Raw genomic sequence first — 14597 nt, forward strand, 5'->3', positions numbered from 1 at the left:
CATTATTTTTTTTGCTTATTGACTATATTCGTTAGCTGTTATCTTTGTGTTTTTATTTCATTTCCGCAATATTAGGCTTACCTAGTCATAGAGACTAGGTTCCGTCACAACAGTTCACGGAGGAGGAAACTTGAATCGTGACAAGTGTGAATGAGTGTCATATTCTAGAGTATTAATAGAGATATTACTCAACACCTACCAGATAGTCAGATGGTAGTCTATGGGTATATATAATACATTGAGTATGAATGGCAACCGTTATTCTGCCAGGAATGCAACCACTTTGGTAACTTGACAGGCAAGTGCAAAGTGGCACAAACTAGACAGCAATCACCTAATAAAGAACAAGCACCCCAGAAGAAGCAGACACCTCAGGTAGCTCAAAATAAGAAGAAGAAAAAGAAAGAAAAGTGGGAATGAAAATCTAAACCAGGAGAAACTATCACTGAGGAAACAACTGAATTGCCTAATATTTCTACAGAATGACAAAGTAAAGCTGTGCAGATGCAGATAGATAATCAGGGAAAACATTTTATGGTGGTCCATGGTGAAGCAAAGAAAGGACATCACAACATTGACTGGGAAGTGCTGAAGAAAAGGAATCAATTTGCCCCCCATGATCCAAGAGAGGGAACAAAATTCTATATCAAACACAGGAAAAAATGAGGAGAAGGTCAAAATCGGTGGTTAGAAATAGCCAGGACATTATCCAACCATCCTCCTGATTATTTGCTCATGGAACATAAGCAAACCGAATAAGGTCTTTAAACAAAATGAATTTAAGTTGTTTTTGGTTAAGAATAAGATTGACTTGGTTGGTTGCTTTGAAACCAGAGTCAAAACGAATAAAGTTAACCATATTCAAAGCAAATTAGGTGTAGGATGGAGCTTTATCACTAACTATAATTATGCTTCTAATGGTAGGATATGAACCAACTAATGTAGAGATGGCAGTACTAGATTCTTATACACATGTGATTCATTGCTCAGTCCAAGACAAGAACTCAGTCTTCTCTAGCTTCATTACCTTTGTTTACGGACTCCATATCGTAGCAGACATGAAATCTCTATGGGATAAGTTGATAACCATCAATGCAACTATTAATGGACCATGAATAATTCTGGGAACTTTCAACACTATCCTACATGCTGAAGATAGGATAAATGGAACTCTGGTACATCAAAGTGAAGTAGTAAACTTCTAGAGTTTCTTGGAGGAAATTGGAGCGGGGCAAATTACAAAAGGAGGGAACCAATACTGTTGGAGTAACAAAAAGGATGCAGAGAGTAGAATATACAATCTTATAGACTGGACCTCTAGCAATGCAGATTGGTTCTATTCCTACAGTGGCATTCAGGCTATCTAATGCCACCAGAATTCTCTGATCATACCTCGATCCTACTCAATACAAGGGTAATAAGGGCACAGGTCAAAAGATCATTGTAACGACCCGGCCAATCGTTTTAAGAGTTAGAGCCCCGATCCCCCGTTAACCGCCTTACCCTTATCTTTTTCTGCTATTATGACTTGCCGGGAAGATTCATTTTGAGTTTCGAAGTATTTTGGGACACTTAGTCCCTGAATGAGAGCTTAAGTCTAAAAATTTGGACTGTAGTCGGATCTGTGTAAAGACGACTCCGGAATGAAGTTCCGTCGATTCCTTTATCTACGTTGGGTGATTTTAGGCTTAGGAGCGTGTCCATATTGTGTTTTGGAGGTCTGTAGCTCATTTAGGCTTGATATGGCGAAAGTCGAATTTTTTGAGTTTTGGGCCGGTAGTGGAATTTTTTATATCGAGGCCGGAATCCAATTTCGGAAGTTATAGTAGGTCTGTAGTGTGAATTATGACTTGTGTGCAAAATTTAAGGTCAATCGGACTTGGTTTGGTTGGTTTCGGCATCGGTTGTCAAATCTGGAAGTTTCGAGTTCATTAAGTTTGGATTGGAGGGTGATTTGTGTTTTTAGCATTGTTTGACGTAATTTGAGGGCTCGACTAAGTTTTTATGGTGTTTTACGATTGGTTGGTATGTTTGGTTGAGGTCCCGGGGGCCTCGGGTGTGTTTCAGATGCTCAATGGATCATTTTTGGAATTAGAGAAGTAGCAGATTTCTGGTGTTTTTGTTGCTGAAAATCCTTCATCGCGTTCGCGTGAGAAGGCTCGCGATCGTGTAGAGCATCTAGGAGACCAACTAAGTTTGTTCTTCGCGTTTGCTAAGACAGGGACGCGATCGCGTAAGTTCATTAGGTTATGCATCGCGAACACATGGGCTAGGTCGCGTTCACATAGTGTTAAGTGGACCTAAGCTGGGGCCACGCATTTTGTCCATCGCGAACGCGTTGTATGGTTCGCGATCGCGTAAGTGTGAGAGTCAGAACATCGCGTTCACGTGGGGTTTTACGCGTTCGCGTAGGGTAAATTTATGAGGCAGCGAAGTTGTTCTTCGCGATCGCGAGGGTGTTTCCGCGATCGCGATTAAGGAAATCACTCAAAATTTTAAAGTTCAAAAATGAGGGTTTAAGTTCATAACACAAAAATTTGATTGAGAGCTCGGTAGAAGGCGAAATTTGGAGAGATTTTCGGAGGAAGTTTTTGGGTAATGATTCCTAACTCCTTTATGATTATATATAATCTATGCTTGAGTTCATCATTTAATTTCAGATTTGGGGTGAAAATTGGGAAAAATTGAGTAAAGTTCTTAGGTCGAATTTTGGGATTTTGATCGAGATTTTGGTATCGAATTTGAGTGAATTTAGTATGGTTAGACTCGTGTGTGAATGGGTGTTTATAATTTGTGACTTTTACCTGATTCTGAGACATGAGACCGGGGAGGCTTTTTGGGGTTTTTCTAATATCTTGCTTTAGCCTTGATTTCATTAGCTAGATTAGTTTCTTGTAGCTATACTTACGTTATATAATTGATTTGGCTAGATTTGGGCCACTCGGAGCCGGATATTCGTGGGAAAGGCATTGTGACTGATTGATTGAGCTTGGTTCGAGGTAAATGGCTTGTCTAACCTTGTGCGGGGAGGAACTCTCCTTAGGATTTGGTACTATTTTGATAGGTGAGCGTCGTGTCGTACACGGGGGTAATTATTGTAAAAACCCGATTTTCGCTGAGTAATAACCCGTTCTTCTTCTTATTTGAGTTATATCAACACGTGTAGTATCCTGTTAGCTTAGAATAGCCTGTTTACTTGCCTTAATTGCTTATCTAAACTCTGTGCAATATGTTTAGTAAAATTTCTGTTTTTTATTCCTTGACTGGTACTTGGTCGAAATTGTAAGTTTTTCTTGCTGTAGCTGTTATTTCCATTGTTTGAGATGCATATTTACTTTGGGACTACGGAATGGTATTCCGGTAGATCCCCCTGTTCTGCATATTTACTTTGGGACTACGGAACGGTATTCCGGTAGATCCCCTATTCTGCATATTTACTTTGGGACTACGGAACGGTATTCCGGTAGGTCCCCCCTGCACATTTACGTTTGGGACTACGGGACGGTATCCTGGGAGATCTCATGTTGTTATCTCTTTGTTTTCTGTGATTTTATTCTTGTTAAATTTTAGTATTTATCTTTACTGCAATATTTCATTCTGTCTTATTTTATTATATATATATATATATATATATATATATATATATATATATATATATATATATATATATACATACACACACACACCCCAGTAGGACCCTGACCTGATCTCGTCACTACTCGACCGAAGTTAGGTTTGACACTTACTGGGTACCGTTGTGGTGTACTCATGCCCTTCCCTGCACATGTTTTTCATGTGCAAATCCAGGTACCGCTTATCAGCTGCATTATCAGTGAAGCGAGCCAGTTGTAGAGACTTCAAGGTATATCTACTGTGTCCGCAGACCTCGGAGTCCCTTTCTACTCTTCCCCATGTCAAACACTTCCTGTATTTCCTTTTGTTAGACTCTGGAGTATAGAGATACTATTTTCTTTCTGTAGTTTGTGACTCATGATGTTCCGGGTTTTGGGCATATTGTGTATTTCTGAGTAATTGATTATTGTACATGCCAAGCAGTATGGTATTCAGTTATGTTGTTCTGTTATAGTTAGTTGTTAAAATTATGTTAGCATTTTATTATTCCGCAAATGTTAAGCTTACCTAGTTGTAGAGACTAGGTGCCATCACGACGGTTCACGGAGGGAGAACTTGGGCGGTAACAATCATATAGGTTGCTAAATGCTCTAATGCATCATGAGAACTATAAGAGTGTAATTAACAATATTTGGTCTCAGCATGTACAAGGATACACTATGTATTCTGTTTGGAGAAAATTAAAACTGCTGGAAATTATAGACTGTAGATATTCACAAAGAGATTTCATCTACTGAGAGCAAACTGCAACAGTTGATGGAACACCCTAAAGACACCCAAGAAGCATTAAATGAAGATCACTTCAATTCTCAACTAATTGAAGCAACCTCAGCATGATAGAGAAATGGGATGGAACCCAGGAATAAATACTCAGGCAGAAATCCAGGGCAATATGGATTACACATGGAGATTCTACTTCCAAATATTTTCATGCACAATTGAAATACAGACGAGCCAAAAATAGAATATCATGCATATATACTGATCTAGATGATAGAATCACTGAACTTAAAGTTATTCAACAGGAATTTGTGGGATTCTTTCAAGAGTTATTCGAGACAGCAGCAACAGAGCTTCCAGGGATTAGCTTGACCAGTATTAGGAATGGTCCCTACTTATGACTGACCCAACAACAGGAATTTTTGGCGCCTGTAACAAGAGAAAGAAATTATGCAAGCAGTTCACTCTCTCCCACCTCACAAATCACCTTGATGGCTATCCTGCAGAGTTTTGTCAAAGAATTCTGGCCAGTCATTGGTGAAGATGTGACCACTGCAGCTCTACAATTCTTTGAGAATGGAAAACTAATGAAGGAAGTCAATTGTATTGCAGTAACACTGGTGTTAAAGGTAACTAATCCAATATATGTGAAAGAGTTCAAGCCAATTGCTTGTTGCACCACTTTATGCAAGATTATAGCCAAAATCATAAATGCAAGACTGAAAACAACAGTTGATTATTTGGTAGGACATGCTCAATCTTCCTTCATTGAGGGGAGAAACATACTAGACAATATCACCATAGCACATGAATTAATCAATGGATATACAAAGAAATTAGTATACTCTAGGTGTCTGATTATAGTAGATATAAAGAAAGCATATGCCTCTGTTAAATGGTGCTTCTTAAAGGGACTATTGCTGGAATTTGGAATCCCAACCAGAATGGTCAATCTAATCATGGAATGTGTCATTATTGTCAACTACTCCTCGCTCTTTAATAGAGGCTTAACTCCTAGACTCCTAGCCAAGAGAGGGCTGAGACAGGATGATCCTATATCACCCAATCTCTTTGTCCTAGTTATGGAATATCTAAGCAAAACTTTGACGAGGTTGAAGATGATTCCAAACTTCAACTTTCATAAAAAATGTTCTAAGTTAGAGATCACACACATTTGTTTTGCTAATGACCTACTACTGTGTTGTAGATCTGATAGAATCTCTATTAAACTTCTAATAAGCTGCTTTGGACATTTCTCTGCTACCTTAGGGCTTAAGGCTAACATGGACAAGAGCTCTTTCTATGTAGCAGGGGTAACACCTCAGTTCGAGGAACAAATGCTCAATAAGCTACACTTCTCTTTTGATACTCTCCCCTTCAAATACTTAGGCGTCCCAATATCTTTAAATAAACTCACCATCAGTCAATGTATGCCACTGGTAGATAAGATAGTTGCTAGAATAAACTGTTGAACCTCTTGACTCCATTCATATGTAGGTAAGTTACAGCTTATAAAGAGTATTCTGTTTGAGATGCAAACCTAGTGGGCTCAGGTATTCCTCCTGCCTAAGAAGGTGCATGCACTAGTAACTGGAATCTGCAGAAAGTTTCTTTGGCATGGAACGAAGGAACAGAGTCAAAAGCGGGAATCCTAAATGGGCTGTTCTAGGATTTTTGTTCACAGCGTCTTTATATCAGATTTGGCTGGAAAGGAATAGAAGAAGATTTCAACAAATAAAAAGAGAAGCTAATGCTATAGTCAGAGAAATAGTACTGCAAGTTCATATAGCTAGACAAAAGCAATGCAAATGGAAGTATACATTAGAAAAGCTAAACATATATCCTTGTTAGGGAACCTATGTGACTAGCTGTATTGTAAAGGTGAGTATAGTAGGATAGTTTACATAGAGGAATAGCAGTTATGACATAGGATATTTTTGAGAGAATTTGTTCTAGAGTCCAATGAACATGTGTTATACAGTTACGCTCTTGGTTAAATACAAATTTTCACTTTAACCAAAAAATTGTAGCTTTTTGATTGGATATATATATATATATATATATATTGAAAATTATACTTTTGAACGAATTCTATATATTAAAAAATTGTATCCAAGTTTATATATAAATTTTAGATTTTATCATATTTGTATATATTTTATAAAAAAATTTAATTACTTCTATAAATAGAAAATCTAGCTAAATCGGCTAAATATTTTCCTAATTATGTGGGCGTTTGGACATAAGAATTGTTAAAATTTCAAAAAAAAATGGAAAAAAAAAATTCAAGTGAAAATGATATTTGAAAATTAGAGTTATGTTTGGACATGAATATAATTTTGGGTTATTTTTGAAGTTTTGTGAGTGATCTGAATGAAAATTGTGAAAAACAACTTTTTGGAGATTTTCAAATTTTCGAAAAATTTTAAAATTCATCTTCAAGTAAAAATTGAAAATTTTATGGCCAAATACTGAATTTGAAAAAAGGTGAAATTTTTTCAAATAAACAATAAAAAAATTCTTATGTCCAAACGGGCTCTTTGTGTGTGTGTATAACACGAAAAAGTCCCGTTGTTATTGATGTCACAGCAAAGTCCATTTCTTTTTGGGGAGAAATTCAAAAATAGCCAGATTTACAAGTGGCCATTCAAAAATAGCTACAGTTCATAATATACTGGAGTTTCAGCATAAGTATACTTGAACTCCAGTATATTATAATGGAGTTCCAGCATAAGTATACTGGAACTCGAGCATATTATAATGGAGTTCCAGCAGCATAAGTATACTGGAACTCCAGCATAATATACTGGGGTTCAAGTATAATATACCGGTCCAGTATAATATGCTGGAAGTTCATACACAGGTGCTCCAATCTCCAGTATATTATGCTGGAACTTTCCGCGTGTTGGAGTTCCAGCATAATATCCTGGAAGTGCATACACAGGTGCACCGATCTCCAGTATATTATGCTGGATCGGTCCCTATTGCAGCAAAATATTGGCTAGTTTTCAATGACTTTACAAACGCTGGCTATTTTTGAATGACCAGTCTAAAAACTGGCTAGCCCGTGCTATTTTAACTTTTTTTTTGCCAAGACACTATAGCCCAATGGGTCTAGATGTAAAAAGGATCTTGGGCTAAGCACTTGCGGCACAAATGGTGCTCAATTTTTTTTATTTTTTTAATTTGTTTTTTAATTTTTAACTTTGCTCATGTGTTTAGTTGACAATCACAACTCTGATTCTTTTAAGACAAAAAAATTGAGATCATCCACAAGCGAAAGGCTACAATAATCTCTCTCTCTTTCTCTCTCTCAGAAGACATTGAGAAGTATCTCAGATCCAAATCAATAACACATTCTGAGATCCAATCAGAAACAATGTCTTCGACTTTCAGCGGCGATGAAACTGCTCCCTTCTTCGGCTTCCTCGGCGCTGCTGCTGCCTTAGTCTTCTCCTGTAAGTAAACAAAACAATGAAAACTGGTTTTTTATTTTTTTATTTTTTAGATACGATCTTGAATTTGTAATTACCTTATTAAATTGGATCATTATGTTGAAAATTTTATATTTTTATTCCCTTTTTTAGCTCAACGGTTCTGTGTTCAAAAAGTTCATGGTAGTGGTCAACTGTCTTCTTAAAAGTTCCGTACTTTATCCTGTTTTAGGTTCTTTTGCCATTATCTAATATATATGCGTGTCTTAAGTAGTTTTGATAAATTTTTATGTATATACTTTGCGCACACTGATTGTATGCTTGATCTGAGTTCAGTGTATACACAGAGGAGGATCCAGGATTTAACACTTATACAGTGTTTGGGCCAAAGCTATTGGGTTCTGTCGAATCCATATTTTACCCCTGCATATGCGCGTTTAGTATGTGTATGTCTCGAACAATGTCGATAATTGTATATACTAGGTGTATCGCACTGTAATTAGTCAACATTATTTCTAAGAGGCGGATCTAGAATTTGAAATCAGTTGATATATAATGCTCTATTAAAAGATTGATGAATATCCGCATTTAGCTACTGATTTATTTTCCAATGTTAATTATGTTTGGTTATCTTCAAAATTTTGCAAGGTATGGGAGCAGCTTATGGTACAGCAAAGAGTGGTGTAGGGGTGGCATCAATGGGTGTAATGAGGCCGGAGTTGGTGATGAAGTCAATTGTTCCGGTTGTTATGGCTGGTGTTTTGGGTATTTATGGATTGATTATAGCTGTGATTATTAGTACAGGGATTAACCCGAAAACCAAGTCTTACTATCTTTTTGATGGATATGCTCACCTTTCTTCTGGTCTTGCTTGTGGTCTTGCTGGCCTTTCTGCTGGTATGGCCATTGGAATCGTTGGTGACGCTGGTGTTAGGTAACCTTCTTCTGCCCATTTTTGCTCATTACAAGTCTTCTGCCCATTTTTGCTCTTTTTTGGATGATCATATAAGTTATTGCCATTTGGTTAACTTTTGTATTTTCAATATGTGCTTGGATCTTTCTAGGCTGATGATTCTTTTCCTTGTTTTACTCATATAACGCTAAAATGGTACTTGTTATAGGTTTACTTTTTCCTTCTTAAGTTACTCATTCTTAGTTGTATGGTTAGCTAAGTTATATTAGTATACAGTAGATTGCAGTCTGTTTTCTTCCCCCCTTTAAATCATACAAGAATAATTATGCTTCGCTACCAAATTAGTTGGGTTGGCTATATGAATGACATATACAGTCAGACCTCTCTATAACAGCATCCCCATATAACAACACTTCACTATAAAAGCCAAGCTTTTACGGAACAAATTTTCATGTTATGTTATAATATATGTTCTATATAACAACACTTCGCTATAACATCCAAAAATATTCGGAACAAACGAGGCTCTTACAGAGAGGTTTAACTGTATCTGTTATGTTTTATTTGGACCCATCATATTCCAGCACGCAGTAATTTGTTTAAGACAAATTAATAGATAAATTAAGGGTTTCCTAAAATTTGAGTTCTCTGAATCTCACGCTTATCTTGTACACTTCATTGACTAACCAAAGTAAAAGACTCCGACAACATCGGACCTACTGTAAGTCTGCCAACAATGAATAAACCTTAACCCCTTTTGAAGAATAGCAAGCATTTTTCATGCCAGTTGAACTTAGCTTTTGTGGAAACTATATCAATGTTTCAAAAAATAAAAATAGTGAATTTGCCTTCCGGTAAAGGCAATTAAATTACGATTGACTAAGGTAGTAATGACAAACAGGAATTCATAATCCCACATAACTTGCATTGCCATCAACATTTTGTGTCTGCAACAATTGCTGTTCTGACCATCGTGATGAAGAGTTGGTCTATTCTAGCTCTCTGTCTTGTTGTGCTGTCCTGAGACGCCTTAGTAAGCTGAGAATACTCCCTTCTTTGCTTACTCCATTGACCTATATTAGTGATAGTGTACCTGTTTAGCTAATCTGTAATGCATGGCTGATGTTGATTTACTATCACACTTTTTGTGACTTGGTCATTTAAAAAGTTATGTCCACCAGTCTAATCGAGTAGATGTGTTGTAGGTATTGAAGGTCAACTAATGTAGATTTGGTGTAATATTAACCTTCAGTTGAGAGGGAGCTTTCCTTGGAAGGAAACTAATTAATTGTTCTTTAATGTATCTGTTTCACAGAGCCAATGCACAACAGCCAAAGCTTTTTGTCGGGATGATTTTGATTCTTATTTTTGCTGAAGCCCTGGCTTTGTATGGCCTTATTGTTGGAATCATCCTCTCTTCTCGTGCTGGTCAGTCTAGAGCAGAGTAGAAGAAGAGAATGTTGTGCACCATTACTGTGAATTATCTTTGTGTTTTTCATGGATGAGCTAGTCTGGCTGCTGAATTACATTTCCCTTTTTCTTTGGGTTCCAAGATTCTGTACTTGATTGCTTGGTTAGAAGAATTGGTTCATATATGCGGTTCTGCTGTAGATTAGATCTCTAAATAAAGAAGTCAGTTAATCTGATGCCCCAACTTTCAAGGACAACGGATTTTTGTAAAATGCCACTGTATCATTTTTTCTTAACTTGAATTCAAGTTTTTGATATTCTATACCCTGTTTTATCTCTTTGTTTGCCCTTTACCATTCTGCCTCTATTTTCGTTCTGCAATTGTTGTCTACTCTTGCTGTATTTGACTGCATGAGGGCCATGATCTGCATCTCGAATTTAGGTATCACTATTCGAAGAGTATATTTATCATTCTAACTTTTGCTTTCCGAGTTAGAATGTTAGCCAATTTGTTGAACACTGATCAACCCAAGAGTGTAACCTAGATCATCATCCTATCTTCATGACTTCATGTGACTTTTTCTGGTGAAAATTGATAGATCAAGGGGTTTGCACTACCATCATCTGGTATTCACAGGATGATACACATTGCTGGGACTAACACCTATGTTTGGCTGGGTGACCCCTTGTTGCTTCTGTACTGAAAATAGATGTGCTGTGCTATTCAGTGGTAGGTGTAACATGTCTACAATGGTTTCAACTGAACCCATCAATTTCGATATGGAATATAGTTATACAATAAAAAGAAGTTACTAAAATTTTAGCACATATTAAATTTTAAACTCATAATTTCAAAAGTTCTATAGGTTCAATGATAAGTACCTTAAGGTTGAAGTTTGAACCTATCAAGTTTAAATCCTGAATCCTTGTAGGTTCTATCGACACATAACGTAGTCTCCTTTATCTTCTGGTTGTGCCATTACCAAATGTAATGTAATCTCCGGCTCAACTACACATGACCTAAAAAGCATGACCAAACAAAGATCAGTTTACTCATTTTTGAGCAATAAATTTCACGATCTTGACCTGCAAAACAGCTACATGCATACATTGCCTTTACTAGATTTAAGTTTCAACAAACCAAGCTTGTCAAGATGAGTTTAATTCACCAAGTGGAAGCGTGAGGCTGTACTTGTCTTGGATGGGTCATGTTGTATTGATTGTTGACCTTTGTTTACTAGGCTCGTGGAGAGTTGCAAGAAATTCTTCCCAGCTAAAACATGTAACCCTCATTTTAAGTTAAGAGGTATATGAATCAAAATACACTTCGAAAAATTCAGAATTAGGAAGATTCAGTTTCATGATACGCTTCAATAATCCAGACCCATTTATGAGACTTTACTGGGTTTGTTGTTGTTATTGAGACGCTTCAATAAACTTTTTTTTTGTGCTTTGTCTTGTTCCACCTTAATTCGACATAAGCTTTTGTTTCTAATGTATTTCATGCCTGCAAAGGTCAACGTGATCTTTGAATTGAAATTTGAAAATAGAAATGGTTTATGTGCTCCCTTGGGAAGTTATGAAACGTTCTGAAACTGGATATGAAACTTTGCCTACTTCTGCTCATATTTTGTTGGGGGATGGGGAAAATGAATTTCTTTTAAATGAATATTAAGGAGAGAAAGTTGTCACAACTACATACGCTTGGTTTTGAATTTTTTATTATAAAACTGTATACGGTCAAAAGCAACTATGCTCAATTTGGTGGGCTCGAGGAACCACTTCAAGAATAAGTCCGAAGTACACTGGGTTCGAGGCCGATGGCAGAGTTCGAAGTTCGAAGATCAAAGTGACCGGATGAATGTCGAGGGTGAACGTGACCGGCCTCGAGATTATGCCGTTGTGGCTTTGTAACACAAAGAGCAAGATTCCCGCCACGTCCCCAAGATCGTGGCGTAAATTCAGGAATAAATTTGTACGAGTTAGTACGAATCCATACTAGGCGGTTTGACAGCTGTCCCAATAAGATTCCTTACTGTAAATAGAAATGTACCTTATTTAGGGTTCCCTTACTATATAAAGGGGACCCCAATCATTTGTAACGATCATCGATCATTGGCAAAAGAATACATTCTCTTAATTTCTCGTTCATTGTTCATCAGAATTGTCCTTTAACTTTATTGTTCTTACTTTACTACTCTTGACCTACCTCGAGGCTACTTTAGCTCGAGGTCGAGACTGGCTTGCACACTGGTTTGATTTTATTTATTTCCTTCATTTATACGTTAGTTTTCTTAACTATTAATTAGTATTGAACTAAATCATATATCTTTAAAACCATAAACCAAATTTAATTGTTACTCGTATTTTCGAGGTAAACAGTTTGGTGCCCACCGTGGGGCTAAAGATAATAGTGATTATTTCAGTACTGATTCTGTTAACACACATTATTTCACACTTGTTCTTGTTAAGGATTTTTGTTCTTAAGTTAAAACATGTCAAACTCGCAAAACGCACCCGTACACGGCGATGAGGGTCTTAGATTTCATGGAGAAAACAACAATGTAGGGGTCGGTGTACCACAGATTAACCCTGGGGAAGTGCCAAATGTGAAACCAGTCGATGTTAGTTCGCACATTGCTTTGGATGCGGATTTAGGCGCAGACCCCGGAGGGAGTGTACGCAGGAAAACTCAATCTGGTGGCGAAGGAACACATGGTATAGGAAACGGGGGAGTCAGCCTCCAAGTAATATTCGAGATGCTACAAGCTCAACAGGTTGCTATCGCTCAGCTTCAAAGTCAGCACAAAACTCCAAGTGTAGTCGGACCAGAAAACACTCGATATACTTAGCCGATACCAAAAAGATCAAACGGTAATGGCTCGGGGACTAATCCCACAATTATGAGGATGCTCGAGGAACTCACCAAGAGAATCGAGTCCGGGGAGAAGAAGATTGAGGATAATGACAAAAAAGTTTAGACTTATAACTCCCGTATTGATCAATTAATGGGGGCACCCCCGGTCTTAAAAGGTTTGGATGCCAAAAAGTTCATACAAAAGCCATTCCCTCCGAGTGCGGCTCCGAAGCCCATTCCTAAATAGTTTTGCATGCCCGATATACCTAAATACAACGGGACAACCGATCCTAATGAACATATTATCTCATACATTTGCGGGATTAAAGGAAACGACTTGACTGATGATGCGATCGAATCAGTATTGTCAAAAAAATTTGGGGAAACTTTGTCAAAGGGAGCCATGATTTGGTATCACAACTTGCCCCCAAGCTCTATCGATTCGTTTGCTATGTTAGCAGACGCCTTTGTGAAAGCACATGCCGAGGCCATAAAGGTGGCGACTAGGAAATCGGACGTTTTTAAGATAAGACAGAGGAACGATGAGATACTAAGGGAGTTCGTATCCCGGTTTCAAATGGAGAGAATGGAATTACCACCGGTCATAGATGATTGGGCAGTAGAAGCTTTTATGCAGGGTTTGAACGAGCGGAGTTCGATTGCGTCATGACAATTGAAGTAAAATCTGATCGAGTATCCGGCTGTAACTTGGTCGGACGTACATAATCGTTACCAATCGAAGATCAGGGTCGAGCATGACCAGTTGGAGCCCCCTCGGGTTCAGTTCATGCTAATAGATTGGCAGTTAAGGCCCCGAGGGATACGGACAGGGAACCAAGATCAAACAAGGAACGGTATCAGCCATTTGTTGATCGGAGAAACAATAGTTCAGGGCGCAATGCTCCTCGGAACGATCGACGAAATGATCGAGGTCAAAGCTCTCGGGGACTTATGAGTAAGAATGGTTTTGATAAACATACCGACCTCGCAGAAGCACCTCGATTGTCGGAGTATAATTTCAGTGTAGATGCATTGGGGATCGTGTCAGCTATTGGAAGAATCAAAGACACCAGGTGGCCCAGGCCTACACAAACCGATCCTTCTCAAAGGAATCCAAACTTGATGTGTAAGTATCATGGCACACATGGCCATAGGACCGAAGACTGCAGGCAGCTGAGGGAGGAGGTAGCTCGGTTGTTCAATGAGGGTCATCTTCGAGAATTTCTCAGTGATCGAGCTAAGAACCACTTTAGGGAAAGAGATGCAAACAGAAAAATGAGCAGGAAGAACCGCAATACGTAATTCATATGATCGTTGGCGGTGTCAATGTTCCACAAGGGCCTATGTTCAAACGCACCAAGGTGTCAATCACTAGATAAAAACGGACTCGGAGCTCCGTGCCCGTGGGCGTCCTATCATTCAATGACGAGGAAGTGGAAGGCATATCTCAGCCGCACAATGACACCCTGGTAATTTTTATTTGTTAACTAAAATTCAAGTTAAACGTGTTTAGTGGATCCAGGTAGCTCAGCAAACATAATCAGATCGAGGGTCGTAGAGCAGCTCGGCTTACAGGACCAAATTGTACCTGCATCTCGAGTCCTAATACGTTTCAACATGGCAAGCGAAA

General features: G+C 38.1%; 1 protein-coding gene across 1 annotated transcript; it reads left to right on the forward strand.

The window, feature by feature from the left end:
* The first annotated feature begins 7592 nt into the window (after positions 1–7592).
* LOC109206063 (V-type proton ATPase 16 kDa proteolipid subunit) lies at positions 7593–10447 on the forward strand. Its single transcript, XM_019368831.1, has 3 exons — positions 7593–7811; positions 8436–8721; positions 10016–10447. The coding sequence occupies exons 1-3, from the start codon at positions 7733–7735 to the stop codon at positions 10146–10148; spliced, it is 498 nt and encodes a 165-aa protein (XP_019224376.1). The 5' UTR covers positions 7593–7732; the 3' UTR covers positions 10149–10447.
* The last annotated feature ends 4150 nt before the right edge of the window (positions 10448–14597 follow it).

This window comes from Nicotiana attenuata, unplaced genomic scaffold (assembly GCF_001879085.1).
Source record: "Nicotiana attenuata strain UT unplaced genomic scaffold, NIATTr2, whole genome shotgun sequence".
NCBI lineage: Eukaryota > Viridiplantae > Streptophyta > Magnoliopsida > Solanales > Solanaceae > Nicotiana > Nicotiana attenuata.